We start from the raw sequence: 17294 nt of genomic DNA, 5'->3' as shown, positions 1-17294 counted from the left end.
TGCTTACAGCAGACTTCAGTACCCTCGAAGATGGAATGTGTTCCCTTGAGACCCCAGAGAAGGAAACTTCAGAGCAAAATAGACTGAGCACTGGGCATTATACGTTGTGGCAAAAAGGTTTACCAAGGCATTTGTTTTACTGAATTCTGATCACGCGAAGAAGGAAAAGAGACCGGATTGAACTTAAAAATGGAGGCTTGCACCTAGAGAAGGCTTTCAGAAGTAGGAGGCTGTGTAATGGTGTTCGGCTCTGCAAGTGCTAGCCAATGGCTATTAACAATGGGGGGACTCACTGCTGGAGCAGAAAAACCTTTTGAGAAAGCTACTATGGGCCAACAAAATCTGAAACAAATGACAAAAGAAGCTCTGAAGTGAAAGGGCCATGATGCAAAATGTAATTCAGAAGAATACTTAGTCTCATCAGTCTTGAATGGCAGCTCCAAAACCTCCACTGTCCTCTGCATCACCACTACAAAAGATGAGTTTTCTTCTACTGAGAGGGAGGACTAAGGGCAAATCCAGGGAGGATCTGTGGAAACTATCAAGGCAAGGTACAGACCAGTTTCAGTGTAATGTGGGTGGAGCAAATTATCTGCCTTATCACCATCAGGCTGTACTCGCTGAATGTCCTGTGTAGCATCAGAGTGTTCCAATAAACATTTGCAAAGACAATAGGTCTCACCTTTGGGACCTATTGGCTATTCCATTGGTTTTTAGTGATCCTGTGTATCATGGGTAATGAAGAAAAAAAAAAAAAAGCCTGTCATTTTTGTAGGCACACACAACATGAGCGTCCAATACGGCATGCAGTTTTTTTTTCTCTTTTACCAATCCGTGTTGGATTTATAAATTAAAAGAAAAAAAAAGTGGGTAATTTTTTTTTAAGGCGGCATGATCAAGCAACACAGGGGGCCTTAGGGGAGCAACTCTGAGGGCTGGGGGAAATGGGTGAGAGCAGAAACAATACTGGGAGCGAAGCAATAGCAGCTGATAGGAGAAGCAACACAGCGCATGGGAGGGCTAACCATCATGAAGACGGCGATTGGAAATGGCAAACGGGAGAGAGAGCAAGAGCAATGTGGAGGTAGGGAGGGATGATGAGGTGCTGGTGAGAATGCTATGTGGGAGGGAAGCACAACGCCAAGGGCATCACCAAGGAGGAGTGAGGACCAAGCAGACAGCTGAGATACCTGCATGGAGCGTGGACGGGGTTAGCACACCAGGGAGACGGCTGGAGAAAATATACATTCTTGTGAAGTGCTTATGGCAAAAGAAAAAAGTAATTCCCTGAAGGTGAAAAGTGGAAAGACAAATGTGAATTGGTAAGTGAATTGTGAATGCTGCAAGGGAGGGGCAGACAAGATGAACATGTAAGCCATTGAATAAGAAGTAAGCAAATGAGGGAGAATAAAGCCAACTTATGGTAATCAATTGGACATCTATGTTCTTGTTAAGCTCACAATATGCCTTACGCAATGGTAGGCTTGACTTAAGAATAGCCTCTATCCTTCAAAGTGCTGGTGCCAAGCAGAGGAGCAGGTGTGCCATCATCTTATAAACAGGGTTGCACTTTGGATATGGACTGAAGATAGATCCAAATCATGAGACGTCTCAAGAAGGACTGGGGCCCAATGGGTCACTGGGGCCAGAAGGAAAGCCCAGGGAGCTGGTGAGAATTAAAACATTTGCTGCATGCCCTCTTTGTGGAAAGAAACTTTCTACAGTGTCTGTGAGAGCCTGAGGAACTTGGGTAGAGTGTCTCCAGGATCAGCCCAATGAGGAAGGTGAAGCCAGACCCTGTTTTTGCTGTTGTTTTTAACATTGACTTCACAAACTCTTCCTAGAGTGGGAATGCCAAAGAATTTCACTTGCTTTCTCCTATGCTTATACTTTGAATTGACACTCTACTTCTATTTATGTGATGAGAGAAATAGTGACCAGGGCCAGCCTCTTAATCTAGATAGCGACTGTATCTGCTACTTGTGCTTGGTGACAGAGAGCCTGACTTCCAGCTCCCTGATGGCTTTAGATTCCAACAAGAAGCATTTGTCACAGGACTTAGAATCATGCCTGGGCCAAAGCACCAAAGGCAGATATTGTGCGAGTCCATAAAAGACAACTAATTCTGGCATGCACATAATTTAAACAAAAAGGCATGAGTAAAAGTACTGAACATGATAGGAGAGATTCTATGTATCTGCAGTGCTTAATTTGTGATTAAAGAAAACATAATAAAATAAGTGCTAGGACTCTCGTCAGGGGGGCACTGCAGCTTGCACTTACCATTGGCCTTGCTAGCTCTGCAAATGACAGTACCGGAACCACTACAAACCATCACATTCCTTCAAGTGTGACAATCAAGACTGTTCCAGGCCCCCAAAGCAATAAGAATAGCTTAGGTGGCAGGTATTAGTAATTTTGTATGTATATTGAATTAGTAATTTTTTTATGTATATTAAATTAGTAAACAACTGTTGCTGTGCTCATCTCTAAATCAGACAAACAATGCCACCATAAGGTCATAAGTGCCTGTGTTGACAATTAAGTGTTGGAGCCGAGTAATGGAAACCACTAGCTCAAATTAAGCACTGTATCTGCAAAGGCACAAAAAAAGAGGAGCGATGTCCGTACGCACGAGTGGTGCTTATAGACGACTGTCGTGTCAGAAGGGCGGAAGGAGTGTGACCGATCCACCTTCCAGTGCGCAAGTGATTTTGCAAGAATTTCCATACCCAGTCAGGCACCAGAGAAGATTCACAAAGTGAAAAAACATGAGGGTCTAAGTAGTCATCAGAACAAGTGGTTATTAATCCTACAGTTTGTGTGCATGAGAAAAGGTAATTATGTATAAACACATTCACCACCTTTTCTCAAACTGTTAGGTCATCAACCAGCTTTTCTCCGAAGTGATTACAGGAAAGGAGACATGGTAAAAAAATCATTACAGAACTTCATTTATCTGGTGGTGTCATTTTAGTTTGTGAAGTAGGTGCTAACAGAGGAACCTTTACAACTCTCATTTTCAATTTACTCGTATGGCCAAAAAAGGAAACTGCTAATTGTACGCCATTTCATGGTGTCACAGAACATAAACTCGTCGGACCACAACTGATATTTCAACAAACCAAAATTACACTTCAAATATATGCAATCAGCAATAGCATTTATCAAATTGGATGAGTGCTTCTTGAGAGGAAAGATGGCAGCAGGATACATCATTCATATAGTTGCCAGATCCTAGATAATATACTTTTTTCCAAGAAAGGCACCATACCAACACCCACCACAGATTACAATATAAAGTGCACCAGCCCTAATGTATGGAGCAAAACTCATTTGGCCCTTTTTTAAAAGTCTTTATAGTTTTGCTTAGGCTGACAAATGTCTCTGGATGAAGCCTGCTCCACAGAGCAATATGAAATACTTTATTGTATACCGATTATCTTGCAAAGCCAGATATGGCTCTATAATACCCGTAAACATTTATTTAAGTCCCAACCAGGACTTAATGGCACATTTTAGCCCTTACAGTTCACCAACACTGTTTTATTCTGTATGTTGCCCACAACCAAACTCTTTCACTGTTGTCCAACTATAAATGGTCAACCCTGACGCGGCTGTCATTAATAGCCCCATTATACCATTTAATGAGAGCACGAAGTGTACTCTTGTTCAGCTCACCAACATCACAGTAAACTTTCAGAAACCAAACTGTGGCTGGCCTGGTCACTTACTATGAACTTTCTACAATCTATGCAGGAGTTTCCATGGTGAGGCCATGAACACAGCATAGCAATAAACCCCTCCTGATGCCAATAATAGCTCCTGCTAAGGTAGCTCTTCTATTCAGTTGCAATCCTACAAAACTCTAATGCTTCTGCTAACAAATGCTGCCCATTAAGGAGCCCTTTGCTTTTGCCCTGTAATCAGAACAAAACTCATCAATGTGAAAGAAAAGGGAGACGTCAAACTTCTCAAACATTAGAATAGTAACAAACGCAGCTTAAAAGAAAAAACAATTGTGCACCTATAAAACCAAACCAACAAACAAAATCCCTCTGATGCTGCCTGGCTTCAGAAAAGGCTGCACCAACCAATGAAACCTTTAGCTTTTTGGCTATCTCCCAACTATCCCAGAAGATGGTAATGTGTGCTTAACTGAGGGGATACCCAAGGTTGGCTTCCTAACTCCTAAACTCACTTTTTGCTGTTATCAAGCACCTTCAGGGAAGATCTCTGCATTCCCAAGGCTTCTCTCCTCAACTCTATGCATACACATTAAAAAATGGGAAAAATATATTAAAAAGTACCCGAAAACATCTTCCACCACGCCTATGAACTAGGCGCAGCTTAGTTTCAGATGCCGCCTTCATCCTATGCAACCCTCTGCTCGCCTGCCCCGCTCTAGTGCTTTGAAGTGAGTTTCTGGTTCCTCAAATGCAACATAAACTGAGAAAATTAAATATGGCTACTATTCTCTTAAGTATAGTCAACAAGGTGTCCACGCCCTTATGAACTTTTCAGGATCAGCAACTGGTTTCTCCTGCTTCACAAAAAAAGAGTAACCTGTTGCCCAAATCAAGTATTCAAACGTTTCTTGTCCCTCCCTCTTGGTGTGTGCTTAGACTCGACAGTCCCGGAGCTCTGTCAATATCTACACTGAAACGGTTTTAGGTGCGATGCAGCACGTGTGCATCCAGCAAACTAAAGAGGGTTCCCAACTCTACCTACATATTTTAACCATTCTCTCCTTCACGGAGGGATTCATGCCCTTAAATATCTTCGAAGTGTATTTCCGCTAACGTACTTTAGTGAAGACTCAATTATTCCAAAACTTGCTATCCTAGCCATCCTAGCTCTTTGTTACCAACTGGCTATCCTAAGCCACAATCTCAGGTTTTGTCCAGTGCCCAACTCGTAATGCATAATCATGATGTAAAACTTAAATGCCACCTTTCAGCTACTGCCTTATATAATTCTAGATCTCAAACACCAAGATTAAACTAGTAAAAAAAAAAGTCTGCTGTTCGAAAAAGTAAATTACATTACTACTGCATTGCAGAATGACCATTTGCAAAAAAACTATTTGTTGGTGTTTAAGAATCCAAGCAATTAAGGATCCCGGACACCTGCAACATGTAGTCTATGCCCCGATCAAGTTAAAGTGCATGGAAACACAATATAAACAAAACTTCATGAAGGGAGACAATCAAGTTTTGTATGCAACTAACACATTTTAAGATTAGTAACAAGAGGGCAACAAAGGACAGGACATTGGAACACCCGAATAGCTGTAATGTAATAACAGCAACAACCGACCAAGAAGATTAATTATTTTTGGACATTCTTAGGGGAGAATATGTGCTTTTACAATGCAAAATAAACCAATATATCATTTGATTCCTACTTTGATGGATGGTGGGTCAGGACTGGACCATCAAAGCTTTGAGTTTTATGTGGGTAAGGGAGTCCACACTTAATTTACTTCTAACCCATCGACACTAAATATCAATTTAACAACACTTATTTATAAACTTTTCAGTTACATTTGTGTATATATAGTGCTTACTGAAGGCTAAAACAATCATTTACTATGAATGCACAAACAACTGCAACAAGAGGAGACAGCATTACGTCAATAAACAAGATGCATAATTGTTTGTATTTAAAGTTGATACCTCTTGCTTGGAAAAGATCAATTTCTTTGGTGAGACAGTCAATGTCAATTTGTAGCTGCCGGTTACAGCTCCTCAAATTTTGCATTTCTTCAAGCTGAAAAACATTAGTATATTAGTTCCTTTCTGTTTATAAAAAGTAACGAAAAGCATTGGAGGAGTGGTTACATTTAAAAACAAGTAGATAAAAGAGCCTGGTGGGGGGGCGGGGAGCGAGCGAGGGGAGGGAACGAGCATATGGGGATGGGGTGTGAGTGAGGCCAAGCGCGCGCAAAGACAATAGAGAAGCAGACAAGTAGATAAAGACAAATGTTGGTGTGCGAGGCTTCCTTTCAAGTCGGGTCGGGGGGGCGGGTGAGCAGGGGAGCGAGTGATTGGGGGGGAAGGAGGGGGTGTGAGTGAGAAGTGAGGCCAATCGCGCGCTGGTGAAGCCTCACGCTTGATTACCTCACATGCATTGGGGACACTCCTCGCTTGGTCAAGAGATTGTTTCAACTACTATATGTTCGAGCTATTAATCCCTGCGGGGTGTAATAGCTCGACCTAAAAAAAATCTAATGGCATTACCAGCAAAAAAAGGTCAACTTACTGAAGGAATTTGGGAAGCGGAATTCGATCTTTTAAGGCGCCTTCGAGTAAGATTGTTCTCCATTTCATTAACCTCAGATTTTAATTTATCCAGCTTCATCTTTTGAATTTCAAGTTCTCTCTGCAGCCTCTCCATCCTGGCTTTCTGATGTACCAGCAAAGCTGCAATACACATCAGAGAAACAATCAGGCACAGAAAATTAAAGCAATCTTCATCAATTCAGAAAATAAGGCTTACTCACTCTTGATCCAGATAGACAAGGTCTCTTCTGAGGATAAAAATTGATAATTTTACTTACACTGCATGTGGATGTACATTAAGAACAACTAGGTTAGCCGATCTCACTGTGCCTACATTTATTACGTACCTGGGTCCGCATTACACACTGCGGTGCATTTTCCTCATTTGCATCGGGCACACCATTAAAAAGGTGCGCCCTGTTTAAGAAAAGGAGTGTGCGCCATATTATACTGAATGCGCTGCCCCTAGGGCAGCCGTGAAGGCAGCACATTCAAGTGAAATTCAGAACTGTTTTGAAGTAGCTGCTCCTTGTTTCACTGCAGGCGTCAACACGCCTGCGCTTTTAAGAGGAGTGAGGGATTTCCTTGCAGGCAGGAGCAGTGAGTGACTGCACTCGCCTGCAAGGGGATTTCTAGGGGGTCAGAGGTCTGCTATCAGGTGGTGCACTGACAGTGTGCCACCTTTTAGGTGGCGCACGGTCAGTGAGCCACCCGACAGCTTCTTTGCCTCTGCATCTGTAATACAGCGCAGAGGCAAAGAGATTCTCTTATTTGCATGGGTCCACACCCAGATGCAAATGAGGGAACGACCTTTGATGATGGTGCTGACGCTATATGTGCGCCAGCGCTATCTGTATTACAGAAGGGGTCGCACCAGTGTCTGCAGTCCCTTCTGTAATACCAAAATGCCCCTGGGTGAGCAAAGCGGGCACAAGCACCCGTTGCATTCCCAGGGCACTTGGTATAATACACCCTCAGGATGAAGAAAACGTCCATCACGTCATAAACAATATTTTATCTTACATTTCAGAAAAATATAGGGCATTCCATCGTGTTCAATTCTCACCAAGTCCTACAGAAAAAGTAATTTATATAAAAACAAAAAAGTACAAGCCGTGTTTCATGTAGAATGTTCCTAGCTGAGAAACCTATATTTATTTTGTAAAAATGGAAACTGAATAAAAGTCTAACCAGATTATATATACGTTTTAAGACAAACGTCATACATTAAAATTATGGTTGAAAGGCTAGATAGGATAACATTATTAAGCACAAGAGGAGACTATGTTTGCCAAGATGTTAAAATGTATCCGGTGGCAGTGTCAACCAGAGCATAAAATAAACTGACATTTTAAAATTGGGTTTCACTTCAAGTGATTACAAATCAGAGAAAACCATCAATGAAAGACAGCTACAAAATATGAATTTTCAACCAACAGAAACAAGGGCACCTCAGCGTCTAGCACCTTGTCTACCAAAGGCAAAGTCCTCCAATCACACATTCACTATCAACAGCCCTCTACAACTGCAGCATTTCTCAAAATCATGAAGTACTGCTTTTATCTTGCCCAAAGGTGGGAAGAGAAACAAACAGCTATCCATCCTTAGCCTTCCTTTCTTTATCTGTTGTTCATTTGAAGACCACTGTCAGCAGTCACAAATTAAAAATGAGTTGTCAGTAACTGAACTTTTACACAGCGCTTCTTCAGATACCATTCCACTTATTTTATTCCTCCATCCTACTCCAACACTGCTTCTGGTCACCAATGTATCCAAAAACATGTAGCGCCCGGTCTGATTATGTCACTTAAACTGCAGAATCCATGACTGCTATTTTTGCTGCATTTTGCTACTTTCCCAAATACTTCTCTATCTTTCTATAGCTACAAACATTATGTTCTAAAAAAGCAAATTTTAGTACAACGATACAGTAGGATGAAACAGAGCGTCACATTTACTTAAGGATTGCCACGAGTTCCCATTACACTAGAGGTATGTGTATACTGAGACACTAAATTGGGAGTGCTTTTTACAAAACAGTACGACTTCACACCTTTTTTCTATATGAAAACCTCAGTTGCATGATAAGAACACAACCTAAGCATAACCACATGCCTGCTCGAGTACACACTTAGATGAAAGAACCTTGATGGACCAGACACCAAGAAGGGATTGAGCGTTTCTAAAGCAAGGACAGGTGGGCAAATGAGAGTGAAGCAGGGCATTTGCTGCTCAAAATATGTCAAATATTTTCCATTTTCCAACCTACCATTCTCAAGTTCAAAAGGGTACTTGAACAGACGGCTGCTTCAACGCCAATTACAGTCTTGATAAAGCTTTTCAACATATATTACCCTAATCTAACATCTGTATATTTCCTACTTAAATCCATGGCCATTCTATGAATGAATGAATGAATGAGATGATTTTATAAAGCGCGCATTACCCGAGGATGTCTTAGCGCTGAGCAGATTCAGTCCGGAAAGAACGAGGGGGTCATGGTTTTAGGGGGGGGGGGGGGAGGGAGAGGAGAGACCAGGTGACCTCCTTGACTTAATGTGGAAACAGCCAGGTCTTCAGCTGCTTCCTAAACACCTGCAGCGTCGGCTGTGAGCGGAGAGCCAGTGGGAGAGAGTTCCATAGTTTTCCACCCTGATAGGCTATCGTTCTACCACTCCAGTTGGCTCGTTTGATTCTAGGGACCGTAACCATAAATGCGGAGCTGGATCCAAGGCTCCTGCTTGGGCACGTACCAGGAGAACCGCTCTTGAAAATACGAAGGGCCTGCTTTATAAAGCACAATGTGCATAAGGCACAGTGTCTTGAAAGACACCCTTTTCTCCACAGGCAGCCAGTGCATTTCATGCAGTGAATGGGATATAGGTTTGAATTTAGGAATTTTCAGAAGTGTCCTTGCTACAGCATTCTGAAGAGACTGCAATTTTATTAGCAGATATTTAGAAGCCCCTAGATAAAGGGAGTTACAATAGTCAATTTTGGATGTGATGAGGGCCATCATCACTGTTTTTTGCAGGTCGAAGAGAAAGGGAGGACTTTTTGGAGTATACGCAGCATGAAAAAGCCTCCCGACATTACTGCATTAATTTGAGCAGAAAAACACAGTTTCGGGTCAAATAAAACTCCCAGGTTTTTAGCTTTCTGCACCGGCTTTGGAAGGTTCCCCAACTCTGCTGGTCACCAGGACGCATTCTAGAAGGAGGTCTCTCTCCCAAAGAGTAATACCTCTGTTTTGTCAAGAATTTAATTTAAGGTAGTTGGTCTGTATCCAACTCACCACTGCCGTCATACAGCTGCAAATATTTTCAGCATCTTTCCCAACCTGAGATGAGATGGACACCACTATCTGTGTATCTTCGGAAAATGACAGTACCGTCAGATCAAAACTGAGGATCAGTTGTACCAGGCGTGTCACATACACATTAAAAAGAGTGGGACTCCGTGCCGAACCCTGCGGTACTCCACAGGGGAGCGAGAAAGGATGTGATTTTGAGTTTTCCATCTCCACCCACTGAGTTCTATCAGCCAGAAAGGAGCTCAGCAGCGCTAGTGCAGAATTCCTGAAACCCAAAGCAGACATACACTTTATGAGTACGGCATGGTGGACCGTATCAAAGGCGGCAGAGATTTCCAGGAGGATTAGGGCTGCTCTGCCACCTTTGTCCACTCTTATTCTTTCCTCCTCTGCTGCAGCCACCAGAGCTGATTCTGTGTAGTGGTTAGCTCTGAACCCATATTGGGCTGCATCTAACAACTGATGCGTGTCCAGAAATGCTATAAGTTTTTCGTTCATAGCCTTTTATAGCAGTTTGGCCGGGAAGGGAAGTCGAGAGATAGGCCAGTAGCTTTCTACAAGCTATGGGTCCAGGGAAGGTTTCTTCACCAGGGGAAGAATAGAGGCTTTTTTGCAACAACTTGGGTAGTGACCGGAGCTAAGCACCTCATTCAGTAGGGCCTTAAGTGGTCCAACCAATGTGCTGGCCACTCTGTTGAAAATTAAGGGGTGACAAGGGTCCGAGGGGGGCACCCGATTTAATGGAGCTCATAAGGCTGATAATTCTCTTCTGTGAGAGAGGAGAGAACTCCGTAAAATACAAAGGAGTACCTTCCCCTAAGGATGTCACTAAGGTGATATCCTCAGTCTGAGGAGAGATCGGAACTACATGAGTTTAAGGAGAACGCTTGAAAGATAGTGTTGACTTTATGTTGAAAGAACTCCGCCAGTTTGTTGTAGAAAGGTACATCTGGTACAAAAACGTTGCTATTGTTCCAATGGGACAGGTTTTTGACCATTTTGAAGAGTTCCCTGTTGGAGTTAACCGCGAGCCATGATCTTTTCAGAGAAGTACTTAATCTTTTCTGTTTTGATTAGCTGTTTATACTCCAGGAGACATTTCATGTATTTGGCTCTTTCTTCCAACCCATAGTCTCGCCTCCAAGTAAGCTTCTGCAGCATGCACTTAAGCGGTTCTGCTTTTAGTGCTGGTGAGAACCAAGGAGCCGAAGGATTTTTCCTATGGCTCCTTAGCATTTTTTCAGGTACCACTTTAGAACAAGCCGCATCAAGCCAGTGTGTGAAGCGAATAGTGGCGCAGTCTAAATTGCTCTCAGGCGAAGGAGCTGATTGAGATAAGGCCTGACACAATGCTGCCACTTTAATATGCTTCCAGGGGCTGTATTTGATTGTTCTGTTAACACTGGTGCTATCTATTTTGTTGCCTGCGGTTGTGACTGAGAAGAAGATGGTCTTGTGATCTGCCCATAGGAGTGGCAGAAGCTTGTCAATAACTAGGTCTGCATTATATCCATCTAGCGTATGGCCTGCCATGTGAGTGGGAGCATCTATTAGTTGATGTAAATTGAAGCTGTTCAGCATGTCGACCAGCTGCCCTGAGTTCTTGTTAGAGGGCAGCTCAAGGCGAAAGTTGAAATCCCCTACAAGCTGGCATGAGCCGCACAGGATTCTATAAACGACTGGATTTTATCAGTGAAACTCGTACCTGCGCCTGGGGGTCGGTATACTAGCATTCCATGAAACGTGTATGATTTGTTTAGCTTGATCCCAAATATAAGTACTTTGCAGTCAAGCTGGAACATTGGGGTAAAACGTGCCTCAAGCGTGTTGCGATATACAATGGCCAGCCCCCCTCCTCTCTGACCCATTCTGTCCAGCCTTTGGACGTTAAAGCCCTCCGGGATTGCAATCTTGATATCTGGGTCCGACCCCTCATTGGCCCCGGTCTCCATAATAAAACAGATAGCAGGGTTGTACTGACTCATGAATTCTGCAAATTCCATTTTATTACGTCTCGCCTGAGCCAGCGCATGCACTGCTTGGAGAGACATTTTGTAAGTGGGTTTTCGCAGTGCTACCACAGGCTTTTGGTGGCCTCAAGCATGCGTGCATGTGCACGTGCACCCGCGCAGCCGCCATCTGTCTTTCCTCCTGTCACCATCTGGACCGCGATCAGTTCCATTTTCACGTTCCACTTTCGTACGCGCACACACACAACTCCCTTTCACGGCCGCACGTCACAAACATTACCGGCTTGTTTCATCCTGCACTTCGACCCACAATTGTTGTTGCCACTAAACGCTCTAATTGAAATGAGGTAATATTTCCCTAATTATTAGCAATCCGCGTGTCGACCTCGGAATGATGACAAGCAGATTTGTTATTGTCTTTCGAACTTGTCAGCCAAGAGCTTTCAATTTCACAGGCCTCTTAAGTACTTGGCAGCTCTGCTGGTTTTGCTTGATTTAGCCAGCTTTATTTGACAAGAAACCTGTCCCAGAGACTGATGGGACAGAGATTAATTCCTGTTCGCTGAAGGCTGCTTCAAAGTCTCAGCAGTCCTTCAGGATGCAAACATCAAAATAAAAGCTGAAATAATTATTATTTTGGAAGCCCTTCTATACGGCAGAGCTATTCTTCGATTGAACAGTTTTCAGTACTTTGAGACAGCAGTGCTATCACTATGGTAACAACATTAAGGTAGTTAGCAGCAGGATTCCATTGATCAGACGCCCCTCATTGATGACACCACCGAGGAGCTTTCATTGCACAACTCTCAGTGATGACACAGCTGAGCTATCTCTCACGTTACATAGGATTCAGTAGGGCGTCCGACCTCAGAGACGTCACACGCTCTCAGTAACCATTAAGATGTCAACCTATGTTACAGAGAAGGGTAAACCCAATGAGCGTCGCTGGGTCCTGGGTGTATATCAGTACAAAAGGGAAGGGGTCCCAGTACACATTTAACAACAATGCAAAGTGGTAAGTACAAGAATCAAAACAATCAAAAAAATATCTAAAGAAACTAAAAGCCATGCTTCTAGAATTTCTGTACACATCCATCTGTTTGGGATAGAAGCTGGCAGTTGGACAGGTTGTCAGTATTTCGAACCCACAATGGTAGAGGTAGTAGTTGGCCCTTACGGGGGTGACAATTTCAGCCAGCAGTATTGACTTGAGTTTGTCAATTCTTATTGATTTTGATAAACCAGAGTTAACTGCCACTGTTGCGACAGCGCGCTCTCTCTCGCCTTTCTCTGACTGTTTTTCTCTCCTATCCCCTCTTTTCCTCATTCTCTCTGATCTCATCCATTGACACTCATTCTCTACCTTTCAATCGGTTTTCTACCCCCTTCCTTCTGCCCTCTATCTTCCATCAGTTCTCATGTTCATACCACTTTTCTTTTGCTTCTTACTTCATCACACCTCTCCCTCCTTCTTTGCATGCCTCGTCCATCCTAGCTGGCCCTACCCGCTGATTTCTCTCTCATCTCCTTTTCTCCCCGATTCTCTTTGGCTTCTGGGCGCTGTATTTTCCTTTCTTCTCCAATTACTGTATGCTGTTTGAATTTGTTCGTGTTTGCGTGTCCCGGTGCGCATTTCTCCATGCACTGGTCCTTTTGTATTTTCTTTACTCTGTGTGCATCTGTCCCTGGGTGTTACTGAGTGCATCCTCCTGTGCGACTGTTACTGTGTGTGTTCTTGTCCCTGTGTCCCTAATCCCTGCTCCCGGGAATTGCAAGTGCCAGTGCATCTAGGGACTTTGGAACCTGGCTACTAGACTGGAACCTTAGAGACCTGTGGTACAAAGAACATCCTATAAGTAGGGAGCACTCATTTTACTCACCCATGTAAACACTTCACCCCCATCCAAATAATGTATCGCATCTGCTCATATGGCACATCAGTCTCTGTGGTTAAGTACCTTTGTTGAGTACGGACTGATGACGCCTCACACCTGTACAAACTAAACGGAGATAGACCCCAAACATTCAATCCATCTTTAAGATTACAACTGCACACCAAACTGACCCACCATTTAGGTCCTTAATTAAAAGTATTACATTAACCATATAAGGAATGGTAAGTAGCAACCTCAGGACGGTATTGGAGGCCTTCAAGACCGTCATACGAGGAAATCTGTCATACTCTCAGCAAAAGCAGAGGCAACCCCTGGTACAGATGACTCCACAATTAATTCTATATAACATACAGGAAACTCCTTATCCTATTTTTGCTAGAACTCTGATGTATCCATGCAATAGGGAGCCCAAAACAAGAGCTCATAAACTTAGATTGTAAGATTTACGCGAAAATATTAGCCAACAGGTTAAATTCCATCCTACCAACTATAATTAATAGATCCCAAGTGGGGTTTCTAAAACACCGACTATCCAATGACAACACAAGGCTTCTTTGCCACGTGCTAGAGAAATCAAAAATCTCAGATGCCCCCGTAGTTGCAATTACTCTTGACGCAGAGAAGGCGTTCGACAGGGTGTCGTGGCCATTCCTGCGCCAATGTATGCATACATTTAACCTGGGAGACACGTACATTGACATGGTCATGGCACTATATGCCTGCCCTTCCGCTAGAATTGCCATAAATAGCTCACTCTCAGAACCTTTCCAACTAGAGCAAGGGACCAGACAGGGGTGCCCCTTGTCACCTGCCCTTTTCCTCCTAGCGTTAGAACCACTCCTTCGCGACATACAGCAAAACAACAGAATTAGCGGGATTACGTTTGGGGACAGGAGAGTTAAGCTTGCTGCCTATGCTGACGACATCCTGGTGGTTACTGAGCAGCCAGAAGTATCAATAGCGGCCCTAATGGAATCAATCGTATCCTACTCAGCACATTCGGGCTATAAATTAAATCGCGATAAATCGGAGGTCAAACCTCTTAACATCTTCACCAACAAAGAGGTGTTAGGCGACTCAGGATTAGTTTGGCAAAATAATTACATCAAATATTTGGGTATAGAGTTTGGCAGCTCCACTATAGAGACCCTCCAACACAATGAGAACCGGACACTTGAAAAAATAAAAAAACAACTAGAAGGATGGTCTCCCCGTTTCATCACTTGGTGGGGCAGGATTGAGACCATCAAAATGATGATTACACCACTGGTAAATTACCTAGTCACCATGCTCCCTCTGATACTGTCCCAAGAATTCCTCAACAAATTAGACAAGACCCTTACCAACTTTCTCTGGAAAGAAAAAAAAGCTCGCATCAGCCTTCAGAAACTTAGACTGGATAAGTCCATAGGTGGAGTCAATCTTCCTGACTTTAAGAGATACCAAATTGCTTTCTTAGCTAAACAAGGCACCTACTGGTTGTCCCCTCCCGCAGATTATTCACCTGTGTGGTTAGACGAACAAGTTACTTACCTTCGGTAACGATATATCTGTAAGAAACAGTAGTTAGTATTAGATTCCTTACCTTAGAATATCCCCAGGCGTCAGTCTGGATCCGGAAACTTTTGCGTAGCAGTACCCCTGCGCGTCGGTAGGCGTCGTCTGCAGGCGTCCCCTGCGGCTCCGCGTCGTCGGCGTCGTGCGCCGTGATGACGTCGCTGGAGTATATAGACGCCGCCTCCGCGCGCTGACGTCAGTTCTTTGCACACAGCTTTTCCGCGCCAGAACACGCAGAGCCATGTGAGAACTAACACTGGTGCCATTTGAAACTAGGGCCCTGAAAGGGATGTCCTTAACCCTAGGTATCAGTTCGCAGAACGGGGAGGATGGGTGGGGCGGTAAGGAATCTAATACTAACTACTGTTTCTTACAGATATATCGTTACCGAAGGTAAGTAACTTGTTCATCTGAAAGAAACAGGTTAGTATTAGATTCCTTACCTTAGAATAGATACCCCAGCAATACCAACCCCGGTGGTGGGTCTGCGAACCAATACAACCTACACCAGAAAGTCCTGGAGGACCGAACGGCCAAAGAAGCCATCCCTCCGGACTTGACTGTCCAGGCAGTAGTGCCTCGCAAAGGTGTGCAGCGAGGCCCACGTAGCCGCCTGGCAAATGTCCTGCAAAGGGACTCCCCGGCCCAGGGCAGTAGTAGCCGCCGTAGCCCGAGTGGAATGGGCCCTCAGCCCAACAGGAGGCTCCTTCCGAGCCAAAGAGTAGCATGCTGTGATGCACAGGACGACCCACCGAGAGATGGTTCGTTTCTGTACCGCCCTTCCCTTCTTCTCACCCACGTAGCCAACAAACAGTTGGTCATCCACCCGGAACTGGCGTGTGCGATCCATGTAGAATGAAAGCGCACGTTTTGGGTCCAGACGATGGAACCGCTCTTCATCCTTTGAAGGATGCGGAGGCGGGAAGAAGGAGGGCAAGGTGATGGACTGCCCAATTTGAAAAGCAGAGACTACCTTGGGCAGGAAAGAAGGTCTAGTCCTAAGAACCACCTTGTCAGGATGAACAGACAAGAAAGGAGGTTTAACAGAAAGGGCCTGGAGCTCACTCACTCTCCTGGCAGAGGTGATGGCAACCAGGAAGGCCGTCTTTAAAGTGAGAAGACGGAGAGGACAGGAATGAAGAGGCTCAAAGGGAGCACACATCAGGTTCAAGTCCCACTGAGGCATCACGAACGGAGCAGGTGGATACATGTGCGTGATGCCTTTTAAGAATCGTAATACAATAGGGGATTTGAATAAAGATGGCTGATCAGGTAGCCTTAAGAAGGCGGAAAGGGCAGAAAGATAGCCCTTGATAGTGCCCAGAGCAGAGCCCTGCTGGGCAAGGGAAAGAAGGAAGAGGAGAACCTCAGACAGAGGGGCAGAAAGGGGGTCCACAGCCTTTGCTGTGCACCATGCCACAAATCTGTTCCACCGGCAGGCGTATACCGACTTTGTGGAGGGACGCCTGGCTGCCAGAATAACATCACAGACTTCAGGAGGCAAGTCAAATGGCCTCAACTGTCGCCGCTCAATCTCCAAGCATGGAGGTGGAGACTGGACAGGTTCGGGTGGAGGACCGTCCCCTGCTGCTGCGACAGAAGGTCCTCCTGAAGGGGCAGGCGGATCGAGGGACCGACTGTCATGTTGAGTAGCTCGGGATACCAGTACCTTCGAGCCCAGTCCGGAGCCACAAGGATAACTTGGGCCCGGTCGCGCCTGATCTTCTTCAGCACTCTGGGCAGAAGTGGTATAGGCGGAAAGGCGTACAACAGACCGCAACTCCACTCGCGCCGAAAGGCGTCGCCGAGCGAGTGCCGTCTTGGAAACTCCAAGGCGCAGAACTGATGACATTGCGCGTTCTCTTCTGTGGCGAATAGATCTAACCAAGGCTCTCCCCATTGCTGAAAGAGGCCTCTCGCCACGTCCGAGTTCAGACGCCATTCGTGATCCACCGAGCACCGACGGCTGAGTTCGTCCGCCCTGGCGTTCAGAGAACCTGCCAGGTGTTGAACCGTCAGAGTCACGCCCTGACGTTCCAGCCATTGCCAGAGACGCAGAGCCTCCTGGCAAAGAGTCCACGACCCCACACCGCCCTGTTTGTTGCAGTACCACATGGCGGTGGTGTTGTCCGTGAACACCTGCACTACACTCCCGTTGACAAAGGGGAGGAATGCCTTCAGTGCTAGGCGAATCGCCCGCAGCTCCAACATGTTGATATGGAGCCGGGACTCCGCCGGAGACCAGATGCCTCTGATCTCCGCCTCTCCCAAGTGG

General features: G+C 44.9%; 1 protein-coding gene across 5 annotated transcripts in view; it reads right to left on the bottom strand.

Moving 5' to 3' along the window:
- TAB2 (TGF-beta activated kinase 1 (MAP3K7) binding protein 2) overlaps positions 1-17294 on the bottom strand; it is a 247110-nt gene that overhangs the window by 22847 nt on the left and 206969 nt on the right. For all 5 annotated transcript variants that reach the window (XM_078649268.1, XM_078649270.1, XM_078649269.1 and 2 more), the window contains 2 exons: positions 6265-6425; positions 5679-5772 (listed from right to left, as the gene is read on the bottom strand). In XM_078649268.1, the coding sequence (XP_078505394.1) occupies positions 5679-5772; positions 6265-6425 (255 nt within the window). The remainder of the gene's footprint in view (positions 1-5678; positions 5773-6264; positions 6426-17294) is intronic.

This window comes from Lissotriton helveticus, chromosome 6, assembly GCF_964261635.1.
Source record: "Lissotriton helveticus chromosome 6, aLisHel1.1, whole genome shotgun sequence".
In the NCBI taxonomy this organism is placed as follows: Eukaryota; Metazoa; Chordata; class Amphibia; order Caudata; family Salamandridae; genus Lissotriton; species Lissotriton helveticus.
Note: the sequence above shows the minus strand (reverse complement) of the source record. Positions and strands in the feature narration are given on the sequence as shown.